At 36.2% G+C, this 14052-nt stretch overlaps 1 protein-coding gene across 8 annotated transcripts in view; it reads left to right on the top strand.

The window, feature by feature from the left end:
* NIPBL (NIPBL cohesin loading factor) overlaps positions 1-14052 on the top strand; it is a 152169-nt gene that overhangs the window by 79847 nt on the left and 58270 nt on the right. For 5 of the 8 annotated variants that reach the window (XM_040579220.1, XM_040579218.1, XM_040579216.1 and 2 more), the window contains one exon: positions 10628-12187. The exons of 2 other annotated variants lie outside the window; for them this stretch is intronic. In XM_040579220.1, coding sequence (XP_040435154.1) covers positions 10628-12187 — 1560 coding nt within the window. Of the gene's footprint in view, positions 1-7952; positions 8149-10627; positions 12188-14052 lie in introns of those variants that run through there. One more of the 8 variants, XM_040579222.1, reaches the window with a different exon arrangement.

Genomic DNA, 14052 nt, shown 5'->3' with positions numbered 1-14052 from the left:
TTTGGCTGCAGGAGGAAGCTTCTTCCATTGTTCCCATGGGAATATGTCTGGTAGAAATATATCAAATAACTCCTAAATATGTCATTCATTTTTTGCAAAGCTGTTTACTGTATTTATGCAAAAACCTGGTGTTTGTGCATTTTAGTATGTATACTGTAACTTCAGATCACGTTATGTTAAGAAAACAGTGTGCCTGTAGCAAGTACTTGGTCTAATTAGAACAGGAATGCATGGTGCTAGCTGATGCTTGCAATAGCAAGCATCATTCTAGAGAACTTTCTCAAGGTGCTAGCACATGCTAAAATCTGCATGAAAGCATCTTTGCTGCTTTTGTAATCCAGGCATGGGAATACATATTACAGTCACACTACACTTTCTGTGTAGGCACCTGTTACTGTCTTCCATAAATTACTTTAAGCAGAATTGTACTCACAAGTTTTGATAGAAGATTAGGGGTCTCTTCTGTCCTTTTTTAAAAGACATGAAATCTCAATAGTACTATGCTTCATCAAAGGTTTTCAGATGCTTTCTTTTAACAGTAAGGCTTTGGTTGGATACAGCATGTTCTTTCTGAGACTTGGAACCAGTAGTATGGTGGAACTCTGTGCTCCAGAGGAGACAGATTGGCATGCGCACTCATGTGTGTGTCTGTCTTGCTGAAAATTACACAACTGCTAAGGCCTTTTTTTTTTTTTTTTTTTTTTTGGTTAATGCTGAGGTCCTTTTATAATGTTCGGTACAGGTGGGAAATGGGGATTGGAGCCCTAGGTAATTAAAATACTTTCTGTAGTAAGTCATTAATTCTAACAAAACTATTAAAACGTTCAGCTTCCACCAAACAAAGTCTCTCAAAGTGGGAGACAGTCTCTGTTTCAGAGGAGGAGCTAATACAGTTTGTCTTCTTTGAAAAGCAGCGTATCTTTCAGCAACCTGATTGTCATGCTTTTACTTTCTGAAAAAGGAATTCTGAGTGCAAAAGTCACTAATGCAAAGTCTGGCATATTAGACCTAAAGTATGTCAGGTATGCATAAGGAGTGGTTTACAATATAGACCTTTTACCTCATATATGAGTGCTGTTCAGAGCTCTGTTTCTATAATACTGTTCTTTTGGTCTCTTTGGATCTTGGATCAAGTGGATTATATGGTCTTTTCATCATGATAGAGAGGTGTGAAGTTTGAGAGTTGTGTTTCGTCCTTGTCCTCTATGTGGAAGGAGTCCATCTTATCTTCCTGCCTCCCACCAAGGAAGTCTCTCTGTATTTGCAAGTAATTTATATCTGTTAATGAGAGGAATAGTTGGAGATTTTGGACATCAAGGCACTTGGCATCAAAAGTTACATTCTAATACATCAATTATGTTTAATAGCCTCAGAACAAGTAAATGAATCCATGGAACATGACATTCAAGCCTTCAGTTCCCATTGTCCCCCCTCACAATGACCTCTATACCCTTATCAGATACAAGATGTCAACCAATACCAGATCATATCTTCTCTTTTGAAAGGATCTATGGTATTACAGATAGATCCAGCTATTATTTATCATGACTCACATTATCTGAGTTGGAAAAAAAATTATTCGGAAGAGCCGATACAGAAAGTGATTATCTTTACCCACAGCAATCACCAAGTGAACCATCCTCTGTTTAGGTGCATTATGATATTTTCATGATGAAATTTCTTTAGAAATGTAATCACGCACAATTTCTTCTCTTCTAATCACCATCAATAGTCAGATTTCCTGTACTGCTTGGTGCTGCTGAATACTTTTGAAACAAGTAGATGTGTATGCTCTGAACTTGTTTTGTTCACTTAACTGGGGTTGTGCTTTGTTCACATTCTTAAGTTGACTAGTCCAAGAAAGTACAGGAAATCCTAGTGAGTATTAGAAAATTATATCCCAGGAACTTCTGTTCTTCTCAGGAATCTTTTTCCTTTCTTGGGAGGCGGGTGATGCTGAGGGAGAAATTTCACTCTGGTAACCACAGCCCTTCGCGTTAACTCATGCTTTCCAGATACAAGCTGTCCAGATACAGGAGGGTTATTTTTCTTTGTAGTCAAGTAGAGTTCAAAGCTAGTTGGTCACTTACAGTCTAAACCTTTCCTAGCAGGTTTTAGACCTGCTACTGAATTAATTTTCAGGTTCAAGGTTTATACCTTAAGATCTTTCATGCTTTTCTGAAAAAAACCAAATACTGTGAATAAAAAATATGTTTAAGATACTAATGTTAAGCACAGCTCTGGCTCTTCTAGGAAGGGGGATAAGGAAGATTACCTTAAAAATTACTTGGGGAGAAAAAAAAACCCAAACCCAAAAAGTAACTTATCTTTTTTCAGAGACTTTTTCAAATTGCTTCAGTTTTTTATTTTATTCAGATTTGCTAAATTTTAATTTGAGCTCTTTCATACATAGTATTGTATGTTAGACTTTAGGCTACTTCAAAGACACTTTTATATACTGCAGCTCTTTTAAAAACAGATTAAGAGATTAAGGAGTTCTACCTTTACTTCTAAAAGGCACTGTTCTCTGGGGTTTGAGAAGAGTAATGAAATCATTAATCACTAACCGTTTCATTGGGAGGCTATTTTTTTTTTAAACTTAAAAGCATTATAAGCATTTTTTAAATGAGGTAAAACTGCTCGTATCTGTCGTTTTTTTCCCCTATATATTTTATCCCTGAGGATCCATTTTACCCACTTCTTTGGAATCTTACTGTGGATTCTTTGAATTAGGAAGAAGTGAAGCTGTAATAACTTTATTTCCAATAATTGGATCAGTTAGGGGGCATTTGGATGCCTGCTGTGGGCCCTTCTTTTTTTAGTTCGTTCCAAGCCCATAGCAGCAGAGACACACATCCCAAGAGTGTGAATCTGCCGGAGCAAAACTCTCAAAACTACAGTTATAGGTAAGTAACCTTTTTCTCTTACCTTTTAAGTTCTTACCCAGCTCCTTTCCCTTTCTCCCCATTACCCATCTCCCTGCAAAAGTTCCCTCAAGAGGAAACTAATAGAAGAATACTATTAAGAGTGAATAGTTTGCTGACTTCTAATTTTATGTAGCCAGTTAATTAAATGACAGAATATGTGATTATAACTAGTATATTAGCATTCTTTTCTAAGAATGTGTTATAGGGGTTTTATTTCCTTAAAAATGGAGGTACAGGTATAGTTATTAGTAATCTTGCAGAAGATTACAGTCACTAATACCAGAAGATGAAACGAGGTAGTGTAAAATATAAATGATTGTGTTTCTATGCAGTAGAACAATGTGAGAATTAGGTATTTTGTGTTTTGTGTATACAAGCTTTCATTAGGTCTGCATTTTGTAGTGTGATGTAACAGATGAAACTGGTATTTCATATAGCTTTCCCAAGAAAAAGCAGCTTTGCAACCTCCAGTTTTGTATAGATGAGAGATGTGTGTGTGTGTTCAGAGGTGTTTTAAGATAAGGGGAAGAAATTCCTCTATCTTGAGAAATTGCAATGACATGTTGCAATGTTTCCACCTATCTAGAAAAAATTACTTTCTTTTATAAATTTTTTAAAGAATGAAATACTAATTGAATGAAAAGCATGTTTAAAAGAAGAGGCATATTGTTTTAATGGCATTTACTATATTTTTGGTGCTATTGTGTACAATGAACTCAAATTATCCCATTTATCCCAGGTTGTGCTATATGTAGAGTAGCACAGAAACCTGCTCATGTTAGCAGGTGTGGAAAATAACTAAAACATAGCAATTTGGTAAGAAGTCTAATTTTTTTTAATCTGTAGATTAGGATTAGAAAATGAAATACAACTTGCAAGTAGCATATGCCCTTGATTGTACTTGTTAGATGGATGGGAGATTTTATAAAATTACTTACCCAGTAATGACTTTATTTTGTTCTGGGACGTCACTTCTCTATAATGGATTTAAATCTTGATAAAGAAATGGCATGTATAAGTAATAAATCTTAGTAAGGTTTTAAACCCAGCATTTCTGTAGTTCATAGTCACTAAGTTCACTCTGAAATCAGCCTAAGAAGATGCAGACTTTTTTTCATTACCATGTAGTGTAAATGTTACCAGATCTACTTAATTGAAGATATTTGAGTGCAGGATACAGTGTCAGAATAAAATCAGCATCTGGAAGGGAGATGTCAAAGTCGTTGCTTATTTCTAAAGTTTTCTGTTTATACAAATTATTAAAAACTAACTGAATATGTTAATCTGTAAGTGATACATAATCTAAGTAGCTTTCATTAAGTCTGCCATTAGTGTGTTGCATTTTTCTTGGGAAATTGTGCTGCATTTTGTATTTCAAAGTAATTGCACTTCAGGTTTTGCTCAGATATTCTAAAAGATGAGTTCACAAAACTATAATTCTTCACAGTCACATGGATAAAACCCATCAATTGCGTCATAAAAATCCTATCTCATAAATAAATTAAAATTAGATTTTAAAAGCAGTATTGAATTTGGGGAGGTTGTTACAGCTTCCAGTCTCTAAACAAGCATAGGTGCTTGTTTATACTTTTCTGTAGTTCAGTTCTTGTTGTTTCCTAGTGTAATATTTCTTTTGTGTTACTGTAGTTGACAGGGAGTAACAGGTTACCAGACATTAAGTAGAAAAAATCATGAGATCATATTTCATACTGCATTTATGCTGATTGCATTATTGGTGTATTTAAGAAAAGAAGCAAAACTTCACCAAAATGAAGATTCTGAAGTCTGCTGCACCTTAAGACATGTCAGAAACTCCTGTAATCTTTTTGTGTTTTGTCCTGGATGAGTTTGGACATCCCTCCTGATGGGCTTTCCTTTTTGCACAGTGATCAGAATTTTGATAAAGTCTTCTAACAGTTTGATAAAAATTAGCAGCTGTTTCTGTTTGGGTTCTTAGAAATCCCTTCCTCTGAACTGCAGCAGCTAAAAGCCCTCTCATCTCTGCTTCAGAGACTTTAGAATTACATTCTTTTCTAGAAAGCTTCCTATGCCAGGTTCACGACTGTACTTTCTTAGGTTCTTTTGTAAGGTAGCAAGCAATGAGAATAAATTTTTTGACCTGGGTTTGCTGAGTCTCTCCTTCAGGGGGAGGAGCTAGTGCTGTGGGAATGTCTTCTACTGATGGGAAGAGTTCTCTTTGGTTGTTAATCCTTTGGTTTTTTGAATATGGCTTTGGGGGAGGTCAGGTGGGAGCAGACTCTCACAGTCAGTAATATTAAATGTTCATGAAGCGGTAGAAAAGATGGATATTTCCCCTCATTCCATTGATAGGTCATCCATCATTACTACTGAAGAAATTTTAAACCTTCCTGGTACCCAGATTAGATGGATTGGTTTAGATTCTTGTGTCAGCAGAACACTGTTGCTTGGGGGGACTGTGTGCTTGGACAATTTTGAAGAGCTCCGTGAAGAATAATTAAGAAAAGAAAACAGTTGTCAGTAAACATAGATTTGCTATTTAGATGTATAGTTATGTATTATCTGTTGAAAATTCCTGATCTTGACTGTTAGCTTAAATAAAGTAAGCTTGTAGTTGGCCTCTGGCTGATTTGTCTCTGATGTTAAAAGATGGAAGGTTTGACAATACATAATAACTGCTTAGACTGCTACATTTGGTTTAAATTTATTCATTGCTGATTTAAATAATTCAAATAAGTGGTATTTTAAATGAGTTGGAGGGATATCCCAGTAATCTCTGAAGAGTGTTAGAGCTTTAAAATATAAAACTCTTAATTGTTACACCTTAAAAGAAGAAAGCTTATACTGGAGTAATCAGAACTGTTCATCCAGAATTCGACATTAGAAGGTCAATTTTCTTTGTGGTTCTGAAGAGGAATACATTCACATTTAACTGTCTTGGATATGAAGTCTCCAGTTTAATCCCTTACAAGGTGTAAATGCGGAAGTGATAATTTATCTGTTTTGTCTTCGATACCGCTCAAGTTCATTCCAAAATCTCTGAATTTTAGAGTCTACCAAACAGTATTAATAGAGTGGAGTGTTACTGTTCTGCTAAAATGAAGCTTAGCAACCATATACATGGTTATTATTTAGACTTGTTACCTTTTCACAGATACTTACAAAAGGCCCATTTCAGTTTGCTAGGACAAGCAGTTCTAGAAGGTTTTTTTGGCTATCATCCTATTATACTCATTTGCTGAAAGAGTTTAATCTGGAACTGAAGGCAATCATCAGGTTTGCAAGAAAGCAGTAACGTTGGAGACTTCAGGACTAATGGTATTATAGCTGCTGCTTTGGAAAGATTTCAGGTTACATGGAAGAATGGAGATACTTCTTTAATACAACTCCCCTCATCGAGCTGCTGTCCCTAACACTAGCTCAGCTTCCAAGTATGTCCATTTCCAGGATGGATATTCAGATCGTGACTGAGTCAGTTTCAGCAGTGAAGTATTTGAAGGTATCTGTGGTTTTTCCAGTGCACTGTTTTTTGCACAAAGGTTCCACAGTAATTAATTGATTTCTAAGTCTGGAAGTAATCATTTTGATACACAGATAATTCCAAAGATGAAGGCTACAACCTGTCTCCAGGAATACTGTTCATAAGAGGACAGGTGAGAGATAACCGCTTGGAAATCCAGCTAACCCTTTTTTCCATTTCAAATCTGTGTTCCTGTAATGTTTTGTTTCTTGCACCACAGTGACCCGTTTAAGTTGACAGAACGTCTCTACTATTTTTTAATACAAGATAGCTTATAATCTTGCTTGTGAGTAAGTACCAAGGTACTGCCTTTTGATGAGTGTGTTGCAATGTGAAGAGAACATCCATGCAAATTTGCCAAGCCAAAAGGATGTATTAATAAGAGAATAACTGGGATCAGACTGGGCTCTGAACTGTCATAAATTTTTTTCAAGCAGTTGAACAAAATACAGATATATTTTGGATTTATCTACATTCTTGGGGTAGGGGAGGTGTGAATAATGTTTCAGAAAAGAAAAGAATCTGAAAACAACGAACTTGGATACATGATCTCTAATGTAGTAAAAATCTCTTCTGTGGCTTACTACATGCTCCTTTTATTACGAGAACTGTTACAAAAAGTGAAGCAAAAAGATCCTGGTCACACTTCATTGGTCTCAAGAGCTTGTGAGTCTACATGTTCACAACTGTGGCAAGCTTTGAATCTAGGTCTGCAGGATTGGAAAGGAAAACATTGGTCTCATATTTTGGCAAAGTCTTAGATCCTGGTAATATAAAGAAGTTCTACTGGCTATAGTATGAAGTGGATGAAGCTTGAATACTAATGCCTTGAAGGATACAAATTATATTTGAGTGGATAATATGAAAGTTCCTAAGTTTATCTGTTTGTCATAACCCTGCCGGGTCTTTGGACTCATGACTTAACGAAGTAAATGTATGCAAACTTGCACATATTTGATTGTAAGAAGATATGAAGACATCTGTTTTCAGAGGGTAATTACTCTCTACTCACCCCTCTGATTCTCTGCTGATTACTCTTCTGTAGTTCAAAGTGAATTCAAGATTTTATAAAGCCCTTGAAGCCCAGTAGTGTATTACAGCTTTCAGATTTCTGCAGCTTTCGTGGCAGCTTAAAAAGCTTTTGTGCTCATTCAATAGATTTTTTTCATTATGCTTAATGAAGATAGTGGTACTATGTACTTATCCTATCTTTTATGCCCTAGTTCAACCAGTATTTTCATAAGTTTGGGCCAGCTTTTTTGTCCTAGATCCAGAAATCTCAGAGAGGCAAAACAATAATGATCAAGTCTAGTTCTGAGGATCACCATCAAGATACACGGGAAATACGAAGAAAGCTGTGAGTAATCTGTAACTCTGTGTGCAATCACCATGCCATTTAGGAAGAGAAAACTTTGAAGGTGTCCCTTTCTTCTCAGATAAGATGTCAACAGGTTGTGGTTATAACCTATTAAAACATCTGCAGTTGTCAAGAGAAATGATGAAGGTCCATCAGAAGAGCTCTGTATTTAGAGAAAGTATGTATGCCAAGTTGCGATGTGATCATCTACTTATATGTTCTCCACTTACAATCTGACATTTTGGATGATGAAGAGCAGCAGCATTTTGAGCCTGTCAGTTACAGAAGTTCAAGCGAGAAAATTTCCTACTTGAATTTGTTTCGGTTCTATAATCTTGGAGCCTTCAGCGTGAGGGCTCTGCAAGGTGAGTTTTGGTTGGTCCAGCTACAGCTGTTTAAGGCACCACAGCTCCTGGCCATCTGCCTTGCTCCTGTAATAGAAGTAGCAGAGGGGCAGCATTTACTTGGCTCATAACTGACTTGTTCAGCCTGGTAGGTTAATGCAAACCGTCTTCACCTAGTGCTTTAAGGTGATACATTGGACAATGAAATGCACTTGTGGAAATACAAATGTGTGTTCGCTTCTGCTACAGGTGATAACCTCAGTTAAAGGAATGGGGCAGATAACAGTAACCTCTTAAAGGCTACTGTTAGATCCACCATCAAGAGCTTTACAGGACTTTTTCAGTGTGGCTGAAATATCTGGGTTAAAATGATAAAGCTGACTAACTTTTTCCTAAGAACACAAGTTTCTCAATTTGTGTTTCAAAATTTGAAGAGTGTTGAGAAAAAAGGTAATAATGTGCATGGATGCATATGTATTAACATATATGTATTTTCTAAAAAATACATCAACCTGTTAGTCTGGAAGCTTCTACTTCATGACCATTCCTAAGACCTGTGATGAAGCTCAATGAGGTCAAAGCCCTCTTAGTCACAGGCAGAAAAAGACTTCTTGTCACAGTATGAAGGTTTAAAAAAATGACATGTTTTAATCAGTAGTGTCAGGAAATTAAACTATGTAAGTTCTTATATGAATCCAACAGTTGCTATAGCAAAGAAAAAGCAAAATCTCCATGCTAAAAAGGCTGCAGTTTGATTTGGCAAATTTATTTTGCTTCTCACGTCTATCATAAAGTTCGCAGGTGTTTCTACAGGTTTTTCTGGAACTTTGCGAAGTTCCTTATTTGCAGTTGACCAGTTTCTGCATGGAGTTTATTGTATCTGTCTTTACTGTCTTCCAGCCATTAAATGTCATGCATAATTTTGGAGTTTTAGAAAGTTAAGAGATGTACAGGTAGATTTGAGAATGAAAATGATGGGGAAGAAAGCCTGTTCATGTCATGGAATTGACCATGTTACTACTTGTTATTGTCTTCTAATGTTAATTTTGAAGATAATCTTTCAAAGTTTTAATTCTTCTAGTTAAGACTCTTCTACAAATGTAGAAGAAGTTAGAAATCATATATTGTAATTCCGGTTTACAATTTGAGAGGGTGGTATGGGGGTGGGTGGATGTTTTTGTTTTTCCTTGGAGTTTGTTTCCCTGTTCCTTGACTGCATCCTCCTTACCATTTTTTCTCCTGCTCCCAAAAAGAGAACTGGGTCATTGTATCTGGTGATAAGGCACCACAAACCTAGGCACAAAATAAGTTATTTTTCTTATACTGTGTTTGTGGGCTAGACACTTTGACAATAGATCTACAACAGAATTTCCAATGTATGTTTAGTCATTTCTTAGACTTAGTCATATTCCCTGATTACAGAGGAAGTAATTGGTTGGTTTGGTTTTGGTTTGTTTTGTTTCTAAATTATGTGATAACAGTCGAGAAATGAGAATATAAGCCTTAGCGTAGGTAGGGATTTTGGTTTTCATGGCAGAAATTAATTTTAGAGTACCATGTTGGTAATAGTAATAGGTTGTAATCTAAACAAATAGAATGTACTCTTTGGATATTTCCATGTGCTTCTCATGTTTATGAATTCTACCAAATTACAGGATGTGTGGTTGGCTCACTTTATTTTTCTGTATTCTATTTTTAATGTTTTTTTAATATAAACTGAAAGGCTTATTGCAGAGTCAAGCTCTTGACACTACATAAAATTATCACTGAACTTTTTATTTCATCCATGAAAAGCATTATGGTTGCAAAGGGAAAATACTCAAGCTTTTAAGTGTGTAGCGGCCCCCCAGCTGGTACACACGTGTTAATGATATAGTCTCCAACTCTTGGTATACTGCTTTGCTTCAAAGAGGAGCTTGGAGGGTTGGAGTTATTTTAGTAATTTTTGCTCATTGATAATTGTTCCCTGGCTAAAATACATGTGAAGTCCAACTGATGCACTGAATGATGTAGGGAAAACCTCAGTCTTAATCATTGCGGATCCTTGCTTAGTTCATGTATAATGAAGCAGGCTGAATCTGCAGAAGATAATTTTATAGTAATATTCCTCAAAAAGTGGTTGTGGAGGCGCACCTTAACTTTGTCTGTGCAGACTTGCTTCAAGCATAGTTTGGGTTATTTTAGGTCTTTTATGTATTGCAGCTGCTTTATTAGGTGATTCTCTTGGGAATTACACAAGGACTTTGATTTCATATGTTTTGAGGGTGGGTTTTTTAATGATTAATTGGCAGTTGTGGTAGACTGACAATGAATGGTAGTCTGAATACATTAAAAAGTACTAGTTAGAGAAGTTCTATTCTTGCTTTTAAATTCGATGGATTTTGTTGTGTGTGCACATACATGCTAAGGAGGATTAATTGGTGGGAGTGGAGGGGAATGGACATTCTTGCTTGAACCTGTCTGTATATATAATTTGTGATTTTTCTCTTTTAACTTGCAGATAAGCCTCTGAAGAAGCGAAAACAAGAAAACAAACCACAGGAGGCTGGAGGTACTGCTGGAGGAAACAGAGCAGCTTCTCAGGAGACAGGTTCTACAGGAAATGGGGCAAGGCCAGCGTTGATGGTTAGTATTGATCTGCAGCAAGCAGGAAGAGCAGACTCTCAGGCAACAGTAACTCAGGATTTGGACACCATCAAAAAACCTGAAGAAATTAAGCAGTACAATGATGGTTTTGTGTGTGTTCCCCAAGAAGACACTGTTGGAGTTCTTAAATTTAAACCTGAAAACCATCCTGAGATTTTTAGGAAAAAGTCAGACTTTGAGGGTCAAAAGGCAGATATCCAGCAAAATGAAAACAGACAAATGGAATTCCAGCAAAATGAGAGCAGACGATTGGAAAGTAAACACAATGAGAACAAACACTTAGAAGCTAAGCATGAAAGCAGACAAATGGAAGTAAAACAAAATGAGAACAGACAGACAGAATCAAAACAAAATGAAAGCAAGCAAATGGAGATGAAACAAAATGAGGCGAAACAAAATAATGGCAAACAGGAAATAAGGCAGAGGCCCGAAACGCCAAAACAGAGGAGCGAAGGCAGGCCTGAAACACCAAAACAGAAGAGCGAAGGCAGGCCTGAAACACCAAAACAGAAGAGCGAAGGCAGGCCTGAAACACCAAAACATAGACATGATAATAGGAGGGAATCCAGTAAACCATTGTCAGATAAGAAAATTGAAATATCTAGGCATAAACTAGATGTGAAATCTGATCCTTCAAAGGTAAAACCTGAAAGTAGATCTGATCCAACAAAACAAAGGCCTGATGGACGTTCAGTTTCTGATACACTGAGGCGTGACCATGATAGCCTTAAACAAAGATCTGAGGACAGGGGGGAGTCAGAGAGGTACAGAGGAGATCCATCCAAGATTAGACGGCCTGAATATTTGAGATCCTCAAACAAAAATGAACATGATTCTAAGCATGGTATTAAATCTGATGGTTCAAAACCTGAGAAATTTGAAAGGAAACATAGGCATGAGTCTGGTGAATCAAGGGAGAGGTTTTCTTCTGGGGATCAGAAATCAAGACCTGACAGCCCTCGTATTAAACAGGAAGGTAAAGGAGATTCTAGTAAATCAAGACCTGATAAACCTGGTTTTAAATCACCCAACAGCAAGGATGAACGAAGGACAGATGTTAATAAGAGTAAAGTAGATAGTAATAAAGCACATGCTGACAATAAAGCAGAGTTTCCCAGTTACTTGTTGGGAGCAAGATCTGGTGCATTGAAACATTTTGTCATTCCAAAAATCAAGCGTGATAAAGATGGCAATGTTACTCAGGAGTCAAGGAAAACTGAATTTAGAGGTGAACAGAAAGACAAAGTAGAGAAGATTGGGCTAGTTGAAGATCTAAATAAAGGAGCTAAACCTGTAGTTGTCCTTCAAAAGCTTTCTTTGGATGATGTACAGAAATTTATTAAGGATAGAGAAGATAAATCAAGGGGCTCTTGTTTTAAACCTAACAAGAACAAGTCATCCAAATCTAATAAAGGTAAGATTTTTTTAATATTAATTGCATTATATCTTTTACACTCCTTTTAGATTTGCTGCTTATGTTGTTAGAAATGCAATGCAAACATTTGATAGTTTAAATGCTTGCTTATATGATGAATTTGGGGAACAGAGTGAAACTCATCTATGAGCTTGTTGTTGTTGGAAATCTTGCTGTGATGTACCTGAAATTATTTATTTACACCAGTGCAAGTGCCTAATGTGGGAACACTACATGGTCTTAAACTTTACTTCAGCTACATTGGTTTAACCTGGTAATTTAACCAGTGAAACATAACTTCTGTATGTATGGTTTAAACTGGATTAAGGGTGTCTGTATAGTGGACTGGTACGGCTGTAACTAAATCAGTGTAGCTGGAGTGGTGGGAAGTGCTATGTATAGCAGCTCTAAGATTCCTTTATATTTTTAATTGGAACTGAAATGTGTTTTTCCAAGGCATGTTTTGACGTGATGAAGTAAGAATGCAGTTACAAAGTCCCATCTGCCTCTTTTACATTATAAATACAACTCTGCTGGGGAGCTTCCACACTGGAGGCTGTGTGACAGTAAGCTTACAAAAAGGTTCTGTCTTTAGGAGAATTCAGACAACATTGTCTCTAGGGTCCATTGTGCACAGGAAAGAGGAACTGCTAAACAATAGGCTGGTATTTTCAGATTAGTAATATGGGCAGGAAATAATTCAGAATAGTTCGTAGGTTTGATATTTGGTTGATTGTCTCTTCTGCAGATTTAACAATTTTTTGAATAAGATTGCTTTTTCTTCTTGGTGCTCTAATTTTGGCTTCTTTGGTTTCAGACTGAAGTTGATTATTTCACATTGTGAAATCACTGTTCCTAACTGGTCAGCGTTCATTTTTTAATGTTTAGCATTTAAAGCATTTAAATTTCTTGTGTGGTTATGTTTATAGAGTTGTCATGTCTCAAAATAGATGACTCAAGTGACAGATTTCAGCTGTATGCAGGGTGATTTATGAATGCAGTTCCGGGTATATCAAGAATTCGAGAAATGTTTTCTTATGTAGTTGATCTGATGAGAAATGGATGTAGAAATCATCTTTGTGAATGTATGACTATGTTTACGTGCACATGAACAGAGGTGATACCTATATAACGAGTTTATTGTGACACTGTTCTCTGTCTACTAACCTGATTGTATTGACTCTTAAAAGACTTAATAATTCAGGATGTGTATTGCTTACTTGTAAAGTATTAGCCTCCTTGTTGAATATTTTGTCTTTCTCCCAGAAATAAAAACATTTCCCCTGTTCATTTTTGAGGTTCAGAGCAGGCAAAATTTCCATTTCTACTAAGATAAATATCTAGAGTTAGACATAATATTGACATCTTTCTTGTCAGCTTAGTCTAAAGATTTCAGGTTAAACCTTTGTGTTATTGATAGGGAATACTAAAAACTTTCTGCTGGAAGTCACCGTAGTCTCAGAAGGATAGATTTTGAATTCACACAATTCTACGTGTAGAAAGTCAGTAAGTTTTAGAGACCTCAGAGCCATATACAGTACCTGTATCCTTTCTAAAATGTTTCTAAAGTACTTTTTTTGTAGTCTGTATTGTCTGTTGTTGTTTGTATGGAATATTTTAGTAATGTGTAAAGGTTTTAATGATTTTTATTTGATTGGCATGACTAGTAGCTGTGTCACACGAGCAAGGCATTAATTTTAAAGCTGGGGTTATAACTTTTCTGCAAAGCTTTGGTGGTGGGTTTGTGTTTGTTTTTTTTTTTTTCTGAAGTTGTACTTCTTACATACATTGAAATAACTTGGGACACTTTCCAGGGAAAGAAAATGTTTGAATCTGCTAACACTCTTTTTGCTATTGTGTGCAGA

This window comes from Falco naumanni, chromosome Z, assembly GCF_017639655.2.
Source record: "Falco naumanni isolate bFalNau1 chromosome Z, bFalNau1.pat, whole genome shotgun sequence".
NCBI lineage: Eukaryota > Metazoa > Chordata > Aves > Falconiformes > Falconidae > Falco > Falco naumanni.
Note: the sequence above shows the minus strand (reverse complement) of the source record. Positions and strands in the feature narration are given on the sequence as shown.